At 46.3% G+C, this 22,041-nt stretch overlaps 1 protein-coding gene and 1 long non-coding RNA gene across 2 annotated transcripts; both read left to right on the top strand.

Moving 5' to 3' along the window:
- The first annotated feature begins 1,433 nt into the window (after positions 1-1,433).
- On the top strand, positions 1,434-21,849 carry LOC103698501 (probable glutathione S-transferase parA). Its single transcript, XM_039131969.1, has 2 exons — positions 1,434-1,825; positions 21,216-21,849. Exons 1-2 carry the CDS (start codon positions 1,505-1,507, stop codon positions 21,558-21,560), a joined length of 666 nt encoding a protein of 221 aa, XP_038987897.1. The 5' UTR covers positions 1,434-1,504; the 3' UTR covers positions 21,561-21,849.
- On the top strand, positions 9,175-21,209 carry LOC120112469. Its single transcript, XR_005514108.1, has 3 exons — positions 9,175-9,636; positions 12,388-12,389; positions 20,676-21,209. It is a non-coding gene; the product is annotated as an uncharacterized LOC120112469 (long non-coding RNA).
- Positions 21,850-22,041: the final 192 nt, after the last annotated feature.

Raw genomic sequence — 22,041 nt, 5'->3', positions numbered from 1 at the left:
TACATATTTTAAAAAATCATAGATTGTAAATTTAAGAATGATTAGTTACTATGATGAAATTAAAACTTTTGAAGAAAATTAATTTAAATTAGTTTATTTTCATTTTCTTTAAATTGTTTACCATTTTATATTTAATTATTATATTTCAACTATAAAAGAATAGCCAGAAATTTGACTCAATTTGCAAATCCGACACTAAAGTAGGGTTGAGTCGGGGTCATACTTAACCCCGATTTGACTTGAATAACTTTCTGAGTCTAAAATCTTTTAATGGACTGATTGAGTTTGGATCTAAAATTGTAATCTGAATACAAAAATCGGGTTGGGTCAGGATTAACTATACTCAAATCCAGTTCCACCCTTTGCATCCTTAACTTCAAAATTAACTTTAATTTGTGATCAAAAACATAAAATCCATTCTAGACCTATAGCATTAAATCAAAAACTATGATGGGTGCATCCAGCCATATCCATATGCCTACTAGGGGACTCCTTCAAGGTTGATATCTTTTTTGTCATCCAGTGTGATTGATCAAGCCTTACTATACACGATCACCATCTCACTCTTCCTATTTACATTTGGGATCATGACCTGGCCACTTTTTTTATGTTTTACTCGCAGCTTCGTGCGGATTTGCATTCGTTGAACTTTCGCAGTTTCAACAAGGTACGTTTCTGTCGGCTCAATGCAGCATCGTTACCCCTCTCACCGGTTCCCAACTTATATAATAATATAATAAAAAAATTAACTTAATAAAAGATGAGAAAAGTTGGGCTGTGCTCCCGCCGATGTAAATAAAAAAAAGAAAAAGAAAAAAAAAAAAAGAGCAAGCAAGCGACCTTTGGTCTAAACCAGAGGCGGTGAAACAAAACGGGCCCCTTGGTTCGTGATTCTTCGACGCCGGCAGGGCCCAGACGCCCCCCAAAACGACCGATCGAGGCCGAGCGGCATTCGCTCGTCGACTTGCAACAACCCGATCACGCCGTAGAAGAAATCCCACCTCACTGCCGACGCCATGCCTTCTCAAATCTCAACCCTCCATCGTCCTTCCAACGGTGCTACCCTCCCCACCCCCATGACGCACGGCATGACACGTTCCCACTCGGAACTCTCTGGAAAGCAGTACCACATCCCAATGAGGAACGAAATTAAAAAAAAAAAAAAATCACCCATTCGAGATTTTACGAGGGACTTCCACGAGAAAGAAGGATTCACCTTCCTTCGCGTGAATCCACCGTTGGATCGCGCAATGATTGCTTTGAGAGCTGTGCTATCGCGATCTGACGGGCGACGTCGCGCTGGGTACAACCCAAATCCATTTTTGCATCCCCACAAGAATAGGAAAGAGATGACGTGAGATGTTACCTCACTCATCGTCACCTGATCCCATCTCATCTCTCTCTACATAAACCCTTCCGGGCAAGCCAAAGGAACCAAGGAAGCCATCTCAAACGAGAGAGAGAGAGAGAGAGAGAGAGAGAGAGGAGTATAGTGGAGAGAACGATGGCGACGGCGGAGAAGGGGGTGGTGCTGCTGGACTTTTGGGTGAGTATGTTCGGGCAGCGATGCCGGATCGCGCTGGCTGAGAAGGGGGTGGAGTACGAGTACAGGGAGGAGAATCTTGGCGATAAGAGCCCGCTGCTGCTGAAGATGAACCCCATCCACAAGAAGATCCCGGTGCTCATCCACGACGGCAAGCCCGTCTGCGAATCCCTCATCATCGTCCAGTACATCGACGAGGTCTGGACCAACAACCCCCTCCTCCCCTCCGATCCCTACGAACGCGCCAAGGCTCGCTTCTGGGCCGACTTCGTCGACAAGAAGGTAATTATCATACGTTTAATTTCCTCGATTTGATTTTTTTTTGTTGTTGTTGTTTTTGGTCTTCATTTTTCTTTTATTTTTCTTTTTCCTGGTTTCGATGTTGATGTTAGTGGTCCGATCGCTGGTTCCGGATACCCAGAGTTTTCTAGTAGCGGTCCCCTAGTATTGTCGCATTCGTTTCGTGGATTTATGAAGGTGGTGGGAACCACTGGATACCTCCAAAAGGATTTTTTTTAATGTGTGGGGCCATATTTTTTTTTTTTTTTTTTTTGCCGAAAGCGGGTACTTCATACAGTACGGGTACGAATACACCCAATAAAGTCAAAATACAAGACCTCACGGAGTGCCAATGGCAGCTCCGCCTCCCCTGCCCAGGAGGTATACCCCGAATGGTGGGCCACATGGCCAGCCACCCAATCGGCTGCCCCATTGGCCTCCCTGAATACATGTTTGGCCAAAGTGGCCCCTCCCTGACTCATCATCACAATATCGCGAATCAAGAGATGGTCTGTGGTCTCACCCCCCAATCCCCTCTGAATCCATCGGACAACAGTGGCCGAGTCCCCCTCCAAAATAATCGAGCTGGCCCGCAGTACTACCCTCGCATGTCGAAGGCCTACCCAGGCGGCGTGCAACTCTGCTCTAGGCACCGATGTATCAAACAACTGACAGCCACCTATGGCCACTATCCTGGAGTGTGGGCCTCGTATGACAAAGCCTGCACCGCCTCGCGTGCCGCCATCCAGAACCGACCCATCGAAGTTGACCTTGAGGAAGTTCAGGGGTGGGGGCTCCCAGGTGAAAAACACCAACTGGGAAGCTGCCGAAGCAGGGGGGAACCCCAGGCGTCCCGAGCTGTCAAAGGTCTATCTGTAAGAAAGGCGGGTCTGATCTCCAAGGCCTGTGCTCGAGCGAGCTCTGCCACAAACCTCGGTGACACCCTGCGCTCACCGAGAGTGCGGGCATTCCTTGCCAGCTAGATCTGAAGTGCTGTGCAAGTAGCTCTAATGCCCTCCTCGCGGGTCCGTAAACTGGCTAACCGCTGCCGTGTCATCCTGAGAAACTGTAGCCGCTCACTCCGTCCCCCCCGCAGGATCCCAGCCCACTGCCATGTCGTCCGCGCCCATGTACACTGGAAGAGCACATGGTCCGCTGACTCCTCAGCTCCGCACGTCCCGCACTCAGCTGGGACCCCCCAACCTCGTCTGCTCACCTCTGCTCTCGTAGGAAGTCGGTTCCAGAACACCTTCCATAGAAAGAGAGCAACCCTCGGATGAAGTCCGGACCTCCAAATCCAGGTGCAGTCCGGCCCCGGCTCATGCCCTGGCTGAATGGCGCGCGTGATGTCTCCCAACCTGACACTGGCCTGGCTCGAGGTGCCCCACACCCTGACATCTGGCCCCCCACATCCTGATAACGGGAGGGATCGGATCCTCGCAGCTAGGTGTACCCCGAACAATAGCCTGAGTCTAGCCTCATCCCATACTGCCCCTCCTGTTACAAGGAGATCGCACACCCGTAACCCCTCAACTGCCTCTGTGTCAAACATAGTTGGCCAGCGGCTCAGGGCCAAGGAGTCCACCCATGAGTCGCTAGCCACATCAATACTCCGGCCGTCGCCAATCAGAACCCTGCTGTGTGCCGATACTGACGGCAGGTGCCTCCCGATCTCACGCCACATGAAGGAGACTCGGCGGCCCCGCTGTGCCACCCCTGAAGCCCCTCGGCCATATCTGGCTGCCATCACCTGACTCCAGAGGCCGTGTGGCTCTAAGATGAACCGAGCCGCATGCCGAGCAATGAAAGCCTCGCGCCTCTCAATAAGGGACTGCACTCCCAGCCCGCCCTCACTAGTGGGGCGGCAAACCTGCTCCCAGGCAACCAGGTGCACTCCGTGACCTCCACCGTATGACCCCCACAGGAAATCCCTAAGAAGGCGCTCGATCTTTAACAGGATCGTCTTGGGAACCACTGTGTTGGCCATGAGATAAACCGGTAGAGATCCCAGCACTGCCCTGACCAGTGTCACTCTCCCCATCATGGATAATGAGGACGCCCTCCATCCCTCCAGCCTGCTCTGGACTCGCTGTACCAAATCGGAGCACTCTGCCACCCGCAGTCTCCGGCCAGAGATAGGCACGCCTAGGTAGGTAAGCGTCCCTTCCTGCTCCGATATCTGGAGGATCCCTCTAATCTCCTGTCTGACTCCGCTCTCTGTGCTGGGGCTGAAGGAGATGGTAGATTTGGAAAAATTCACTCTCTGGCCGGATGCCGCGCAGTATGCCGCCACCCACCCTGCGAAGGACCCGAGCCTCTGTAGTCCGTGCTCTGGCCAGAAGAAGACAGTCGTCAGCAAAAAGTAAATGTGTGATAGGGCGAGCCTCCGTGGCTGGGGTGTAGGCCTCCAGCTCACGGCTGGCGCACACTCTCTGCAAAGACCGAGATAAGATATCAGCACAGATAATAAACAAGTAAGGAGATAAGGGACATCCCTGCCGTAGCCCTATAGAGGACTCAAAGTAAGGTGACGGTGTGCCGTTGACCAAGATAGAGAACTTTGGCCCCCGAACACACCCCATAACCCAGCCAATCCACTGCCTGGGGAAGCCGTAAGCCTCCAACGCCTGCTGAAGAAAGCTCCACCTGATCCTGTCGTAAGCCCGTTCCATATCCAGCTTGACTGCCATCAGACTGTGCCGCTTCGATGCACGTCGGAGATCCCACATCATTTTCTGGGCCAACATAACATTATGAGAAATATTTCTGCCAGCCACAAAGGCCTCCTGCTCCTGGCTAATGATACCAGGCAGGAGGGGCTTCATTCTGCCTACCATAATTCTTGCGACAACCTTGTATAGGGTTGTGCACAAGCTGATGGGCCTAAAGTGACAAGGTTCAGCCGCATTTTGGCATTTAGGTATTAGCGTGATGAAGGTGGCCTTCCAGTCCTCAGGCATAGCTGCCTGGGCAAAAAAACACTGGATAGCCTCCACCACCGCTAGTCGGATAATACCCCAATACTGCCGAAAGAAGAACGGGGGAAACCATCAGGTCCCGGGGCCTTGTCTGCGGCCAAGGCCCATACTGCCTCCTGTACCTCCTGTGCCGACACTGGCCGGGTCAGGAGTACGCTCTCAGAATCACCAATACCCACGTCCGCCGTCAGAGGAGGGTCCCCATCACTGGCCTCCTCATCCTCCGTCCACCTAGTACGAAAAAAATCGAGTAAGACCTGCCGGATGGCAGGCTCACCCTCCACTCGATGTCCAGACCCAGCTCGCAGAGAGTGGATCATGCTCCTCTGTCTCCGGATAACCGTCGACCGATGAAAGAACCTAGTGTTACGATCACCTTCGCTTACCCACTGCACCCGAGATTTCTGTCGCCAGAATATCTCATGCTGCCGTAGTAGCGAGTGGTGAGTTGCAAGGAGTCCCCGGAGATCAGCCATATCGTCATCCGGAAGCACGCCTCCCAAGTCTTCCTTCCTCTGCAGCTCAGCGATCGAAGTCTCAACCCCCTCCAATCGCCGAAAGATATTGCCCACAACCTCACGATTCCACCGGCGAAGGCGCCGTTTAGTCAGCTCAAGTTTGCGTGAGACCCGTTGCATGGCATCGCCGTGCACCGGGGCCCGCCACGCGTCGCGGAGGACATCCCAGGACTGGGGGTACGACAGCCAAACCTTCTCAAAGCGGAAGGGGCTGCGATGCGTAGGGCCGGATAAGGTCGATAGCAGCAATGGGCAATGGTCCGAGGCAATCCGAGGCAAATGGCTAACCCGGCCTGTAGGGAATCGGAGGATCCAATCAGGGGACGCAAGGGCCCTATCTAATCGCTCCCAAATCCTAGCACTGCCCAGCTGATTATTGCACCAGGTAAACTGTGGTCCCGTGAACCCCAAGTCTACTAGGCCGTTCTGCGACACAAAGTCCCGAAACTCTCTCCTGTCCACTCGATCCGTAAATGCCGCGCCCCCCCACTTCTCATCCTCACTCTGGATACAGTTGAAATCACCAATTGCTACCGCCGGAATGCCCTGGGCGGTCAGGTTGGTGATCTCCTGCCAGAGGACTCTCTTGGCTCGGTGGTCCGTACTAGCATACACATCACACAGTACCCATGGAGCGGCGTCGGGTCGTGATATGATCATAATGACTTGTTGGGAGCAGTTGTGGAAGACATCGACTGTCGCCACACCCCGCCTCCATAAAACCAAGATGCCCCCCGACAGCCCCTGGGAATCGACTGCATAGGTCTCCCAATCCCTCTCCATGCGTCGTCTCAAGCGGCTGAGCCCATCGCCAGATAATCGGGTCTCACATAGGAAACAGATCTCCGGACTATGGACTTGTACTAATCGTTTGAAAGTAGACATAAAGGACGGCTTGGCCGCCCCCCTACAGTTCCAAGCAAGTATCATCATGGGTCACAGTCCACATAGTCGGCCTCAGACTCATCCTCCCCCAGAGTCGCAGGGCCATCCTCAGGCCCGGCACTCCGGCAATCTCGCCCCTCCTCCTCACCACCAGCTGCGGATACAACCCCCATAACTGCTGCCCTGACGCGCTGCACGGCAATAGAGTGGTCCGTACCCCCTCCTAATGGTGGTGCCTCAGCCCTGCTCCCCTCCGTGTGTGGGATGGGGTGGTCCCCCACCACACACCCACCTGGGGTGGCATCCTCCCGCACTCCCGCAGTGGGGGGGGTGGGCCAAAGCGGAAGATTCCATCCGGGCCACCCCCAGGGTCCACGAAAGCATCCCACGGTCGCGGCTCGCTCGGCACACCCACCATGGGGTGGTCCTGGCCGTTGGCCTGCGAGAACCCCAGACCTACCGCCAGCTCCTGGCGTGGTGGGGTGAACTGGAAGGGCCCCACTGGTGCCACAGGTCCCCCAGCCATGGTCAGCTCGTCTTGGGCCAAGGGAGACAGGTCAACCAGATCCCCCGCACCCAAGGCTGGCTGGGCAGAGTCCCGTGGGCCCCCACCAGCCAGATCCTGGGTCGCCTGGGCCTCCGTACCAGCTCCAAGGCCCGGAACTAGCAAGGCCTGCGGCCCCATAGCAAATTGGGCCCGTGGGCCCTCCAAGGGATTTGCGGCCCACTCACCGGGAGAGGCCCCTGCATCGGGCGCGCCCTCAACAGTGGGCGCGCCCGCGACAACAGGCGCGGACTCGGTGCAGGGCGCGCCCGCGACAACGGGCGTGGACCCGGTGCAGGGCGCGCCCGCAGCCGGCAGCGCGCCTCCTGCGCCTGGCGCGCCGTCGGGGCGCGGCGTGCCGTTGGCGCAGGGCGCGCCGATCAAGTGGGCCGGCCCACGGCCGCGGCGCCCAGCCCGCTGGGCCCGTGCGCGCTGGGCCTGCCCCGTATTTTGGGCGAACATGCCTGGGCCCCCATGTGGGCCAAGGCCCGCTAGGGGCCTGGGCCATTTTTGATTTTGGGCCCGGGCCACGACCGCCCCGTTGGGCCCAGGGTCGGCCCGCGGGGGGCCGGGTCAACCGAGACGACCGGGTCGACCCGCCGGCTTGGCCCCGGTTCAACCGAGTCGGGTTCCGGGTTGCCGGCCAAAGGAAACCAGACGGCCCCTGTTAGGGCGGCCGGGACCGGCCTGTCCCCCCCACTGGCCAGCGGCGACTGGCGGCGCGCGACTTTCGTTGGCTTCTGCCAACCGTCGGTGTCCGCCGGTGACGCCGGCGAGGTCGGGTTGACCGCAGGGGGTGGCGACCGGGTCGATGACGGCCCAGGCCCCTTATCGGGCCCGATCGTCTCCCCCGGTCGCGGCGGAGGGTTCTCTCGTGGAACTCTCCGCCGTGTCGCCACCATCCAAGGGCCGTACACTGGCCCTTGGTTCTCCTCCTCAGTGTCCGAAGGCGTCCGGTCTGTCCCGCCCCCAGGGTCCTCCGCTCTCGAGGTCGGGCTGCCCGCGGCTCGGCCAGTCGCCGGAGAACGGCATGCGGCGACGTCCGCATGATCCATGCGTCCACACCGGGGGCAGATCGCCGGCACATTTTCGAAGACGAAGGGCTGCCAGCGCACCCTCGTCATTCCCTGGATCAGCACCCCTGGCAACAGCGGCGCCGTGGTGTCGATAGCCACCTTTACACGGGCAAAACCCATGGCCCCCTGTTGCTCTGTGACTTCGTCCACCGCGATCGGCCGGCCCGCCTTAGCCGCAATGTGGAGGATGGCGAGGTCGACCAATACTCCGGCGGAAGGTGGGGCAGGTGAAGCCAAACTAGCGCCGTCTTCACCGTGTCGGCGTCCGGCTCAAAATCCGGGACCCATGGGCTCATGGCGAGGAACTGCCCCGCCGCCCCCCACGGGCCCTCACTCAGGGCTCAGTCCCGGTCCTCCGTCGACCGGAACCGGAGGGCGAGGTGGTCGTCCGCGAGCGGGACGGCCACCACGTCTTTCAATTTTGCCCGGGCGGCCACGTCTTTGGCCACCCACTCCGCCGGGATGCGGCGGCCGAAACTGCGCGCCACCAGTGCGCGCCCCTCCCATTTCAGCCGGGCCGCCGCTATCGGCTCCTTCGGTAGTCGGAGGACGTCCGGGAAGCGGCGGCTCAGCCGCTCCACCTCCGCGGCCGTGGGCCACTGAGTAACCCACGGCCCCGGCCGTGACCAAGCACCGGACTTGCCTCCGCGCCCAGGGTTGGTAAACTTACCCGGTCCTCTAGCCGCTCCCTCCGTCGTCTTCCCCAGCGGTTCCGTCGTCTTCCCCATCGGTGCCTTCCCCTTGCGATCCATGGAGTTTCCCCCAAGCTGCCCGAGGATCACAGAAAGCCGAGAAGAAACTTGCCGATCCGGGAAGGCTTGCCGAAACCAAGTTGTTGTGCTTCACACCGCCCCGCCCGCCCGCCGTGAGTGTCACACCGGACGGCCGGAGCCTCGTCGGACGCCGATAGAGACGCCGCCGACTAGCCGTTAAAACTTTCTCTCTCTGTAACTGGAGCTTCTCGCTCTAACTATCCGTTACAATCATAGCAACCTTTCACCACATCAGTGCCATATGTTCTTCTAGTCATGTCCTTAATAATAGACCCATGAACAATTCAATTGGAAAAAAGAATTGTTTTTTTGTAAAATTTGGAAATTTAAAGCACAAAGGTAGGTAGAAAAAGTATTCAGATTGATCTTACAACGGATAGATATTAGAGAAAAGTTGCTTCATAGATTTGATTTTGCCGAGTCGTCTTTTTAAGTTTAATTGAACCCCAAAAAAAAAGGTTTTAAAAAAAATAAAAGTTATAGATGAGGATACGGTAAAATAAAAAGTAAAAAGAGAAAATTACAAATTTTTCTTAAATTAGAAATAAATTATATTTACATTTAATAATTTAAAATTTTTATCTGAAATTTATTTTTATCTAATTTAATCTATAACTTAACAAAATATTAATCAAATCGTTAATTTTAAATGGGATCCAAATGTCATGTTAGAAAACTTTCAAAAATAATAAAAATAAATTTAAGTAAAATAACAACAATTTGAGGACATAAAAAAATATGTGTTTTTTTTCTGCATGAAAGCAATTTTCATTTTTTACGGAAGATAAATGGTTGATTTTACTTGGTGTAAGTATAGTTTTTACGGGATGTAAATATAATAAACATAAACTTTAAAAGGGGTTTTTATAATATATTCAAAAAAATATTCATTTGATATGTTACTGATTACCACATAAGAGAGTGCGCATGCTTATTAATTCAGAGTAACGTGGAGATTATTCCAGGAAAACCTGGTTATAGTATACGGCATTGTTTATTAAGTTAGGATGTTTGTTTCGCGTAGGATTGCTGGTACGTATGTAGAGATGGGCACTGGGCCGGGCCGCCCATGGCCCGGCACGGCCCGCTTGCTACAGTAACGGGCCGTGCCTAGCACGGCCCATTAAAGGGGGCTGGGCTGGGTTACCACTTTCTGGCCCGCGGGCCGAGCCCGACACGGCCCATAAGGGCCTGGGCTGGCACGGCCCGCGGGCCAAGCACGGCACGGCCCATAAGGGCCTGGGCCCGACACGGCCCGCGGGCCAGCCCGACACGACCCATAAGGGCCTGGGCCCGACACGGCCCGCGGGCCAGCTTGGCACGACCCATAAGGGCCTGAATCGGGCCTGGGCCGGGCCTGGCCCGACCCCTTTAAAATAAATGAAAATAATTTTTTTAATAAATTAATAAATATTGAAAACTAAGGATTTATTAATATAAAACCACCTTAATGGTGGGGGGTTTGGCATAGACCCTTACCAGTTTATTAATTTAAATCAAAATGGTACATGAAGGGAGGTTTGGACCTTGGTCTGACCTCCAGAATACAATAAGAAAGGAGAAAAAATAGAGATGACTCACTTTAACAATTAAAAAAATAGAAATGTACAATTATAAAAAATTAAGAAATCTTACTAATCATCAGTGATTCAGTATTCACTATTCAGTAGTGTTTGTATCATCATCATCAGAGGATGTTGTATTATGTCCACCTTTATCTTGAAGTCTTGCCTCAGCATCCAACCGATCTTTGAAGCAGAGAAGCATCTCAACCGTTTCGCTAGTCATCCTACTTCTCTTTTCGTCAAGAACACGCCGACCTGCACTAAAAACGGATTTCGATGCTACTGTGGACATCGGCACAGCTAAAATATCGCGTGCAATTGCAGACATAACAGGATATTGATTTTTAACACTCTTCCACCAAGATAATACATCTAGACTCTCTATTTGATTTTCATCATATGCAGACTGAAGATCATTTCGTAAATAAAATTCTAGTTTACTACTTAAAGATGAAGAAGATGAAGATGAACTTGAAGCATGTGTGTGTTTTCTCTGTGCAATGAATGAAAAAATAGATGACGAACGAGAACTACTAGAAGAAGAAATAGAGCTTTGTACGGAGAATCTAGATCCACGAATTTTTTCATCATATATAGCATAAATATCATAAAGAAGTTGTTTTACCTCAATTTTAGCAGGTTCAGGATCTTGAATCATATTTTCATAGTATGCATCAAGTAAAATTAGCACGCCATTCAATTTAACTCTTGGATCAAATACAGCAGCTAAGTTATGCATAGGACATATCTTGTCCCAATACTCATTCCATTTAGATTCCATTTGTTCAATAATAGGCATTAAAACATCATCATATCTATGTTCTGCAAATTTTTGACTAATTATATATGCTTGTTGTAAAAATGAACATGAAGTTGGATAATAAATACCAGAAAGAACATTAGTAGCATTATAAAAACTAAGCAAAAAATCTTCCAAAATTTTTTCTTTATTCCAATCAGTTTCAGTCAATATAAAGCCTAATCCACGATCATTAATATATGCACTTAATAAGTTTTTATATGGGTATGCATCATGTATCATGCTATATCTTGAGTTCCAACGAGTAATTACATCAAGTTTAAATTTTTTAAAACGTTTACCATGATTTATACATAGTTCCTTAAATTCTTGAAGTCTTGATCTTGAAGCATGAATAAAAAAAACTGCATTTCTAATTTTTGAAATCACATCTTGAATCATGCCCATGCCAGCTTGAACAGAAAGATTTAAGATATGACATGCACATCTAATATGCAATAAATTTCCATTTAACATGGGATGCAATGAGTCCTTTAATAATATAACAGCAGAATTATTATTAGATGCATTATCAAAAGTAATAGACATAATGTTATCATTAATATTATATGAACATACAGTTTGATAAATGGCATTTGAAATTTGTTGCCCAGAATGTAGAAAATCAAAAGCACGAAAAGCAAGAATACGTTTATTTAATTGCCAATCATTATCAATATAATGAGCAGTAATGACAATAAAATAATTACTACCTACAGATGCTGACCAAATATCAGAAGTTAATAAAATTTTTACATTTAAAGTAGAGAGTGTTTCAATTAAAGTTTGTGTCATTGCTAAAAAGTTAGTCATAGCTACTCTTCTAAATGTACGCCTACTAGTTCTTTTGTAAGCAGGTTGTAGGTTTAATTGGACATATTCTTCAAAATTAAAAGATTCACATAAACTAAAAGGTAATTCATCCTTAACTATCTATTTTACAAGTGCTTTTCTTTGATTTTCATGATTATATGCAAAATTACCTACAAGTGATCCCCCTTGTATATTAAGGGTACTTTGAGAATGAGAATCATGCATCCTATGATTCTCTTGATGTCTTTTTAAATGGCCTGTTCCCCCACTACTACTACAACTATAAAGTTCGGCACATTTTTTATATTTTGCTTTCCAGACTCCATCAATCATAATTCTATCAAATTCATTCCATACAGCACTAGTCCTCTTACGAGAAGAGGTTTGATCTTCACTCGGTTCACTAGTTCTAGAGGAACTAGGAACATGGGGTTGGGGATTAGTTTCTTCTCCCTCAGAAACAGGAGGAATGCCAAAATGACTTTCCTCAAAAGATGACATATCTAAATTGATGAATGCAAAAAATAAAAACTAACCACAAGGAGGAATTGAGTAGAGGGTCAGAGGGCAGAGGTAGAGCCGAGATTCTGAGCTTCCTCTTGTGCTCTCAACAGGAGTGACCTTCTCTTCTCAACAGGAACCTCCTCTTGTGTAGCACTTGAACACTTGCTAAATGCAAACTAAAAATTAAATTCCTAGAAGAGCACTTTAGAAGAGAGAAATAGTAGTAGTAGAGAAAGAGAGAATAGTTGGTTTGGTGTGGTGAGAATGATGGAGGAAAGGGGTATTTATAGGACTTCAATTTTTTTTCCCAAAACACCCCTCAAATTAGCCGTTTTTGGACTGTTGGGAGGGGTATTTTGGAAAAAAACCAAGAAATAGCCGTTGGAAACGGCTATTTTCCAGCAGAATTTTTCTGCCAGACGGGCCGTGCCAGGCACGGCCCGTTTGGACCCGTTACGGGCCGTGCCTGGCACGGCCCGTTTGGCAGCTCGTGATGGGCCGTGCCTGGCATGGCCTGTCTCGTGCCGTGCCGGGCTCGGCCCGCCAATCCACGGGCCTAGGGTCGGGCCGGGCTTGGGTTTTTGGCTGAGCGGCCAGGCACGGCCCGTTTAGTCCGTGGCTCGGTGGGCCTGGGCCGGGCCAGCCTGGCACGGCCCGATGCCCATGACCATACGTATGGAAATTGTCACGACCCCCGCCCCGTTTCCGGCGGGCCGCCGCGACGGTTCTAGGGTGCGGGTAGGCATAAGGCCACCAGCTACCACGTAGAACCCTACTACCTATCAATCATCAATAAATTCTGAAAAATTTTGGCATGATGTATGCACAAAATGATCACCTTTCCTATGGTGACCTGTCAGGATTATCTCATTACATACAACAACACTACCTGTTAGAGCAGCAATCACATAACCTGTCACATAATGAACCTGGCAATATATATCAATACATCAGCACAGGCATATAACTCATCTGTATAAAAATCTGGTTCCCATTCCATCCATGGTCAAACCCATATCCACAACAGGATCTATGACTGTAACTATACACTATATATAACAGAAGGTTTATAATACACCAAAAGGGTATAAACTTCTATCTACATTATACTATACTATGGAGCGGCACAGCTAGCAGGCAATCTCTAACCCTGCTCTTCTCTATACAATACCTGCCCTGCAATCAAAAACACCAAACTGGAGAGTGAGTATATAAATACTCAGTGAGTGGAGTAGAGAGTACTATGCACATGAGACAAGATATAATCATGGCTCGAGGTGAAATCTCAAGATCAATAACAAGATGAACATGAACTCAACATAAAGAATATGGAGTAAATCATCAATATCATCACAATCACAATCAACTCATTTGAAGCATATATGGAATAATCGAGTAAACATATATACTACTCATGAATATGCTCAACAGATCATAATGCTGGAACATACAAATCAGGTGTCAATATGCTGAATCATCAACAAGACAGCTATTGGGAGGTGGGTTTTACGCCCCAGGCGAACCAGCAACAACTCCCTACTGTCACATGCATATGCAGAATAAGACACCATACTGATAATACAAATGCAAGCCAGTATTCAGAACAGAAATCCATCTCACATCTATATACTAAACGGCACCTCGCGGAAATTCTACATCCGCGGAAAGCCATACTGCACCTCGCGGGGTCTTACTATGCCCGGCGGTAAGCAGAATATAAGTCGTAGGACTGGCCAATCCTACGCCTAGGGCCGTGCCCCCCTAGGAAGGGATTGGGCTCCGTCCACCCAGAAGGCTACTATGTGCACAAAGGCCGATGTTCAACCCCATCGACTATAGGTGTCCTGCAGATACTGCCAAGCCATGCATGAATGCTATAATGCACCCTCCCAATACTCTACTAAAAGGAGCATAATTAAGACTACCACTCACTCGACTCCGACCCAATCATAAACTAACATCAGGGTTGGGAGTGAGGGGTCAAGGGTGTGCAATGCAACTCAATATACCACTGAAATGGGCTCTACAAATCTTTGAAATAGAGGAAATGAAATCAATTTACAAAAGAAGTCATTTCACAATTCAGATCCAATTTAATTACTCATAAAGGAGTATAATCAAGGCTACCACTTACAAGTCTTTGAAATATAGGAAATGGAATCAATTTACAAAAGAAATCATTTCACAATTCAGATCCAATTTAACTACTCATACAAGAGTATAATCAAGGCTACCACTCACAAGTCTTTGAAATGGAGGAAATGAAATCAATTTACAAAAGAAATCATTTCACAATTCAGATCCAATTTAACTACTCATAAAAGAGTATAATCAAGGCTACCACTCATAAGTCTTTAAAATAGAGAAAATGAAATCAATTTACAAAAGAAATCATTTCACAATTCAGATTCAATTTAACTACTCATAAAAGAGTATAATCAAGGCTACCACTCATAAGTCTTTGAAATAGAGGAAATGAAATCAATTTACAAAAGAAATCATTTCACAATTCGGAATCAATTTGATTACTCATCAACCCCTCGTAATTCCTCTCAATGTTCCCTCAAATGCATGTACAGAATAATCAAGCATAGAGAATCAAGATTATAGAGGAATCTACTGCAACAATTAATCAATAAGCTCAGGTGGAATCAAGTCACACTTGGCAACATTCATGAAAATGAATAAGGAATGTGCTTATGGTGCAAAGTACAAGCTCCCACTCACCTGCCAATCCGGCACGGCCTCGATACGCCTCTAGAATTTTACAGTAGGCAGCAGGAGACTTCTTCCTCTTGTTCCCTAGCACTTCAACGCATCTACTATTATGCCATTAACTTTTGATTCCTTCCAATTTTACCCCTTATATCAATTTTAAAGGGCTATTCTATCCCTTTTTTATATAAAAAAAAAATTGGGGTTATTACATCCTCCCCCTTTATATAAAATTCGTCCTCGAATTTAAAAGGGTAAATTATCTGATTACTCAAAGAGGTGAGGGTATTTGCTCTTCATATTTTACTCCGACTCCCAAGTGCATTCTTCAACATTGTGCCGGTGCCATTGGACCTTTACCATACATATTTCCTTATTTCTTAGCTTCTTGATCTGAGTATCAAGGATAGCTACAGGAAGCTCTTCATAAGAAAGGTCTCTCTCTACTGTAACTTCCTGCACTGACAGCACATGGGATGGATTTGGCACATATTTTCGGAGCATAGATACATGAAATACTGAATGCACATGACTGAGGTTTGGAGGCAGTGCTAATCTGTAAGATACAGTGCCAACCTTGTCTAATATCTCAAAGGGGCCAATGTATCTAGGACTAAGCTTACCTCTCTTTCCAAATCTCATTATTCCTTTCATAGGAGAGATCTTTAGAAACACATGATTTTCCGTGCCAAACTGCACATCTCTCCTTCTGACATCTGCGTAGCTCTTCTGCCTACTAAACACTGTCCTCAACATTTCTTGTATCACTAACACCTTTTCTGATCAGTGCATATATTAGCTTTTCTCGGATGTGAGTAGAGCAGCAATACTACCAGAAGTTTTTCAACTCGGTGTATCTACCTCAATATTAGCTTTTTCCGGAGAGTAGTGTATAGACAAGGCATGATTTTTATCAATTCCAATCATCTTTCCTGTCTCATATTGAGTAGCTTCTAGGTAAGAAGGTATTTTAAACTCTTATGATCAGTATACACCTTACAAGATTCATTAATACAGGGCCGAAGATATTTGTTCTGTATTGTTACCTTGTCCAATCCTTGATAACCAATACATAACCTCAAACTTCCATCTTCCTTCTTTACAAACAATACTAGAGTTTCCTAAGATGACACACTAAGTCGAATGAAGCCTTTATCAAGCGATTCTTGCAACTTTTCCTTTAATTCTTTTATTTCAGTTGGAGCCATTCTATAGGGGGTTTTTGAAGATTGGTATGGTATTGGGAATCAAATCAATTGCAAATTCAATCTCTCTCTCTCTGGTGGCAAACCAGGAAGATCTTCTGAAAAAACATCAGGGTGTTCATTCATTACTGGAATATCCTCTAATTTGGTCTCCTTTCAGGTATCCATTACACAGACTAAATAAGTCTTATACTCCTTTTCTAATGCCTTCCTAGCTTTCAGGGCAGAAATTAATGTTATGATGAATTATATTACACGGGTGCATCGCTTTGAAAGAAGAACCCTGGTTCTTCAGGTATCTAGAATATCACTCTTTTACTGTAGCAGTCAATATGAGTGTGGTACTGAGACCTCCAAGCTATTCCCAAAATGATGTCAAAATCTTGCATGTCAAATTATATAAGATTTGTCACTAACTCTCCTACCCCTATTTGAATTATACAATTTTTGCACTAATGTCAAGAATTACTGCTTTCTATAGGGGTGTAGGAACACACAGTGATTCTTCTAGTTTCTCAAGTATGCAGTGTAGTTATCTAGATAAACTAACTGAAATAAAGGAATACATAGTGCCAAAATCGAACAAAATAGAGGGATCAATCAAGCTGACTGGTAATATAACCGTTACCACCCGGTCAGTGGCACTAGCATCTTGGTAGGTCAGTGTAAAACTCGAGCATTACTTCTTGGCCTCTAGTCACCAGGTACAGGAGGTCTGAGCTCATTCCTCCTCTTGTATGGGCAATCACGTGCCAGGTGTCCAGTCCGCCCACAACTATAACATGCCCTCGCTCTCCTCATATAGGGCCCACTATGGGATCTGCTGGAGTAAGTGCGGGCTCTGGGATCTGCTATGGTGATATTGATGATTCCACTATGGGATCTGCTAGAGTAATTGCGGACCCTCGGCTTCTCTTGAATTGGAGGGCCCCTGAGATCCCATGGCCTGCCACTGACTTCTATCTGATCTGGATCTCATCAGGTTAGCCCTTTCTCTATCAGATCTTTTCAATTCAGCCTCTACTCTCAAGGCTCTGTCCAAAATATCCATATAGCTGGTAATTAACTGTGAAGATGTCCGGGATTTGATCTCATGTCTAAGCCCTTGTTCGAACCGGTTGGCTCTACTCATATCATCCTCCATGAACTGGGGGCAGAATCGACCCAGCTTATCGAACCTATTGACGTAATCCGAAACAGTCATATGCTCGGACTGAGTCAGCGATAAAAACTCATTCTGCTTCATTTGCCTAACTGAGTCCGAAAAGTACTTAGCATAAAATACTCTCTTAAAATCCCCCCAGGCCACCCCGTTGACCTCATATGCTGTCTCCATAGCAGTCCACCAAGAGTCAGCACTCCCCCTTAGCATGGAGATAGCTAGTTTGACTTTTACCTCCTCGGGAAATTGAAGTAACTCATACATCTTCTCCAGTTTCCGGATCCAGGCCTCAGCTATCATGGGATCGGACCCACCATTAAACATCGGTGGATTCAGCCTACGGAACCTCTCGTAATAGGATTCTATCGGCTGTACAGGTTGGGCAGCTAACTGCATCTGCTGCTGTTGCTCAAGCAGTTGTGCTATTAACTGGTACACTCCTGCTAAATCTGCCTGGGTTGCTATGGAGTGTGGAGTAGTTTGTGAAATTGATTGGCTATCAGGGTCCGGAGAAGGTGCCCTTATTTCTCTTTCATCCTCCATGTTGCTTACGGCTACCTAGCAGTCAAGAATTTATGATGAGTTTACATAAATTATCTCTTAACATAGTAAAATAGCAAAAACCATCAAAGAGATCACATAGTCATATCATAATAAATATGAGAATCTACAATATTCACCTTCTCTTATTAACACAAATCTTCATTATTAAAAAATCTAGTCTCCCATCACAGTCAATATTTTTGACCAATTTAAATTGATTCGATCCACTATACTTTCGCTACACAACTCTGATCCATATCCTCCGAATTTATTAATTGACTTTCTGTCAAAATATAAATCTTGATTGTAAATTGAATGATATACAATTTTGTCTCAAGTAGAGCCAAAAAGAACTCTTAAGTCTCATCCCCAAATATATTTTACAGAATTGTATATGACTCATAAAATAACATATAGAAAAATCCTATGCTCCATAGTATAATCCTATACTTAATCCTGACTCACCCTATTGCTCTGACAGGACTCTTCTTAACCTTTGCTCTGATACCACTTCTTGTCACGACCCCCACTCCGTTTCCGGTGGGCTGCCGCGACGGTTCTAGGGTGCGGGTAGGCATAAGGCCACCAGCTACCACGTAGAACCCTACTACCTATCAATCATCAATAAATTCTGAAAAATTTTGGCATGATGTATGCACAAAATGATCACCTTTCCTATGGTGACCTGTCAGGATTATCTCATTACATACAACAACACTACCTATCAGAGCAGCAATCACATAACCTGTCACAAAATGAACCTGGACAATATATATCAATACATCATCACAGGCATATAACTCATCTGTATAAAAATCTGGTTCCCATTCCATCCATGGTCAAACCCATATCCACAACAGGATCTATGACTGTAACTATACACTATATATAACAGAAGGTTTATAATACACCAAAAGGGTATAAACCTCTATCTACATTATACTAGACTATACTATGAAGCGGCACAGCTAGCAGGTAATCTCTAACCCTGCTCTTCTCTATACAATACCTGCCCTGCAATCAAAAACACCAAACTGGGGAGTGAGTATATAAATACTCAGTGAGTGGAGTAGAGAGTACTATGCACATGAGACGATATAATCATGGCTCGAGGTGAAATCTCAAGATCAATAACAAGATGAACATGAACTCAACATAAAGAATATGGAGTAAATCATCAATATCAATATCATCACAATCACAATCAACTCATCTGAAGCATATATGGAATAATCGAGTAAACATATATACTACTCATGAATATGCTCAACAGATCATAATGCTGGAACATACAAATCAGGTGTCAATATGCTGAATCATCAACAAGACAGCTATTGGGAGGTGGGTTTTACGCCCCAGGCGAACCAGCAACAACTCCCTACTGTCACATGCATATGCAGAATAAGACACCATACTGATAATACAAATGCAAGCCAGTATCCAGAACAGAAATCCATCTCACATCTATATACTAAACGGCACCTCGCGGGAATTCTACATCCGCGGAAAGCCATACTGCACCTCGCGGGGTCTTACTATGCCCGGCGGCAAGCAGAATATAAGTCGTAGGACTGGCCAATCCTACGCCTAGGGCCGTGTCCCCCCTAGGAAGGGACTGGGCTCCGCCCACCCAGAAGACTACTATGTGCACAAAGGCCGATGTTCAACCCCATCGACTATAGGTGTCCTGCAGATACTGCCAAGCCATGCATGAATGCCATAATGCACCCTCCCAATACTCTACTAAAAGGAGCATAATTAAGACTACCACTCACTCGACTCCGACCCAATCATAAACTAACATCAGGGTTGGGAGTGAGGGGTCAAGGGTGTGCAATGCAACTCAATATACCACTGAAATGGGCTCTACAAATATTTGAAATAGAGGAAATGAAATCAATTTACAAAAGAAATCATTTCACAATTCAGATCCAATTTAATTACTCATAAAGGAGTATAATCAAGGCTACCACTTACAAGTCTTTGAAATATAGGAAATGAAATCAATTTACAAAAGAAATCATTTCACAATTCAGATCCAATTTAACTACTCATAAAAGAGTATAATCAAGGCTACCACTCATAAGTCTTTGAAATGGAGGAAATGAAATCAATTTACAAAAGAAATCATTTCACAATTCAGATCCAATTTAACTACTCATAAAGGAGTATAATCAAGGCTACCACTCATAAGTCTTTGAAATAGAGGAAATGAAATCAATTTACAAAAAAAATCATTTCACAATTCAGATCCAATTTAACTACTCATAAAAGAGTATAATCAAGGCTACCACTCATAAGTCTTTGAAATAGAGGAAATGAAATCAATTTACAAAAGAAATCATTTCACAATTCAGAATCAATTTGATTACTCATCAACCCCTCGTAATTCCTCTCAATGTTCTCTCAAATGCATGTACAGAATGATCAAGCATAGAGAATCAAGATTATAGAGGAATCTACTACAATAATTAATCAATAAGCTCAGGTGGAATCAAGTCACACTTGGCAACATTCATGAAAATGAATAAGGAATATGCTCATGGTGCAAAGTACAAGCTCCCACTCACCTGCCAATCCGGCACGGCCTCGATACGCCTCTAGAATTTTACAGTAGGCAGCAGGGGACTTCTTCCTCTTGTTCCCTAGCACTTCAACGCATCTACTATTATGCCATTAATTTTTGATTCCTTCCAATTTTACCCCTTATATCAATTTTAAAGGACTATTCTATCCCTTTTTTATATAAAAAAAAAATTTGGGGTTATTACAGAAATATTCTTGTACTCGGTATATTTTTCTTGTTTTATTTTGTTCACCAACTTATTTTTAGACATTTGATAAAGTTCAAGCATTGCCTGAATCCTTAATTGTAACTGGAAACCTAGACTTGCGAAACCTCAAGGGCTCTCTCTGTGAAGGTGAAGCTTGAAAGGGTCTTTGTCCGACCATTTGCTGATTAAGTGTGAGCAAACTCAATAAATTTCTTGATAATTTTATGATATTTAATGCCCTTTTTACTAACTGGGAAGCGACCATCCTAAACGGCATCCACGTGACTTCTGATATTGGAGGGTCCATGAAGCCCATCTCCCTGTGCAGAGAGCTGGCATGACATCCTAATACAATCTTGCCATACCTTTTCTTACTTGCCACGTAGTTTCTTTTTTTTTTTTTCGCTTTTCTTCTCTCCTGTACAATGAATGATGCGAAGAAGACACAATGACAAAGTATATAAGATTTGCCTGTCCTCCTTTAGATATCAATCTCTGTGTATAAAAGCATGACAAGCTTGGATTTGTTCTGTTTTTAGGTCTATGACTGTGGGGTAAAGCTTTGGAAGCTCAAGGGGGAGGCACAGGAGGAGGCCAAGAAGGAAATGATTTGGATATTGAAGCTTTTGGAGGGTGAGCTGGGAGACAAGAAGTACTTTGGGGGAGAGACCTTCGGCTTTGTGGATATATCGTTCGTGCCCTTCACGGCCTGGTTCTACACCTACGAGACCTGCGCCAACTTCAGCGTTGAGGAGGAGTGCCCTAAGCTGGTGGCCTGGGCCAAGAGGTGCATGGAGAGGGAGAGCGTGGCCAAGTCCGTTTCTGATCCCCATAAGGTCTACGAGTTCGTAGGCGTCCTCAAGAAGAAGTTTGGAGTGGAGTGAATTAATAATGATAATAATAATAATAAAAACATGCTATATGGATGGAAGGGTAGATAAAAGAGTCCATGGTTTAATTAGGAGTAGGAGTTCATTGAAAGTTAATTTGTTATGTTTGCTTTGTGTACGTGTGTGTGTTTTTTTTGCCCCTTCTTTTGAGCTGTAGTAGGTGTTTGGAGGCTGGACGCGGGCAATTCATGTTGCCTCTGTCCGTCGACAGCAGTGTGGTCCTTCGCTTCTGAATAAAACAATCTGTTACATTGTCATATTTCAATTTAGTCTGTGCCATGAATTGATTGTTAACATTGTTAAATAGGTGTGGAATCCTTGGGCCTTGGTCCTGGGTAGGTAAACTACGCTTATTTTGATCTGAAGAAGGGGAGAGATTGGACAAGCCAGGAGCCAGGATATGAATATCGCATACAGGCTGGTCTGTGGTCGGAACGAACTCTGATGAATAGGCTGGCTTGAACGGTGTACATAT

The sequence above is a fragment of the Phoenix dactylifera genome, chromosome 11 (assembly GCF_009389715.1).
Source record: "Phoenix dactylifera cultivar Barhee BC4 chromosome 11, palm_55x_up_171113_PBpolish2nd_filt_p, whole genome shotgun sequence".
NCBI classification, from domain to species: Eukaryota; Viridiplantae; Streptophyta; class Magnoliopsida; order Arecales; family Arecaceae; genus Phoenix; species Phoenix dactylifera.
Note: the sequence above shows the minus strand (reverse complement) of the source record. Positions and strands in the feature narration are given on the sequence as shown.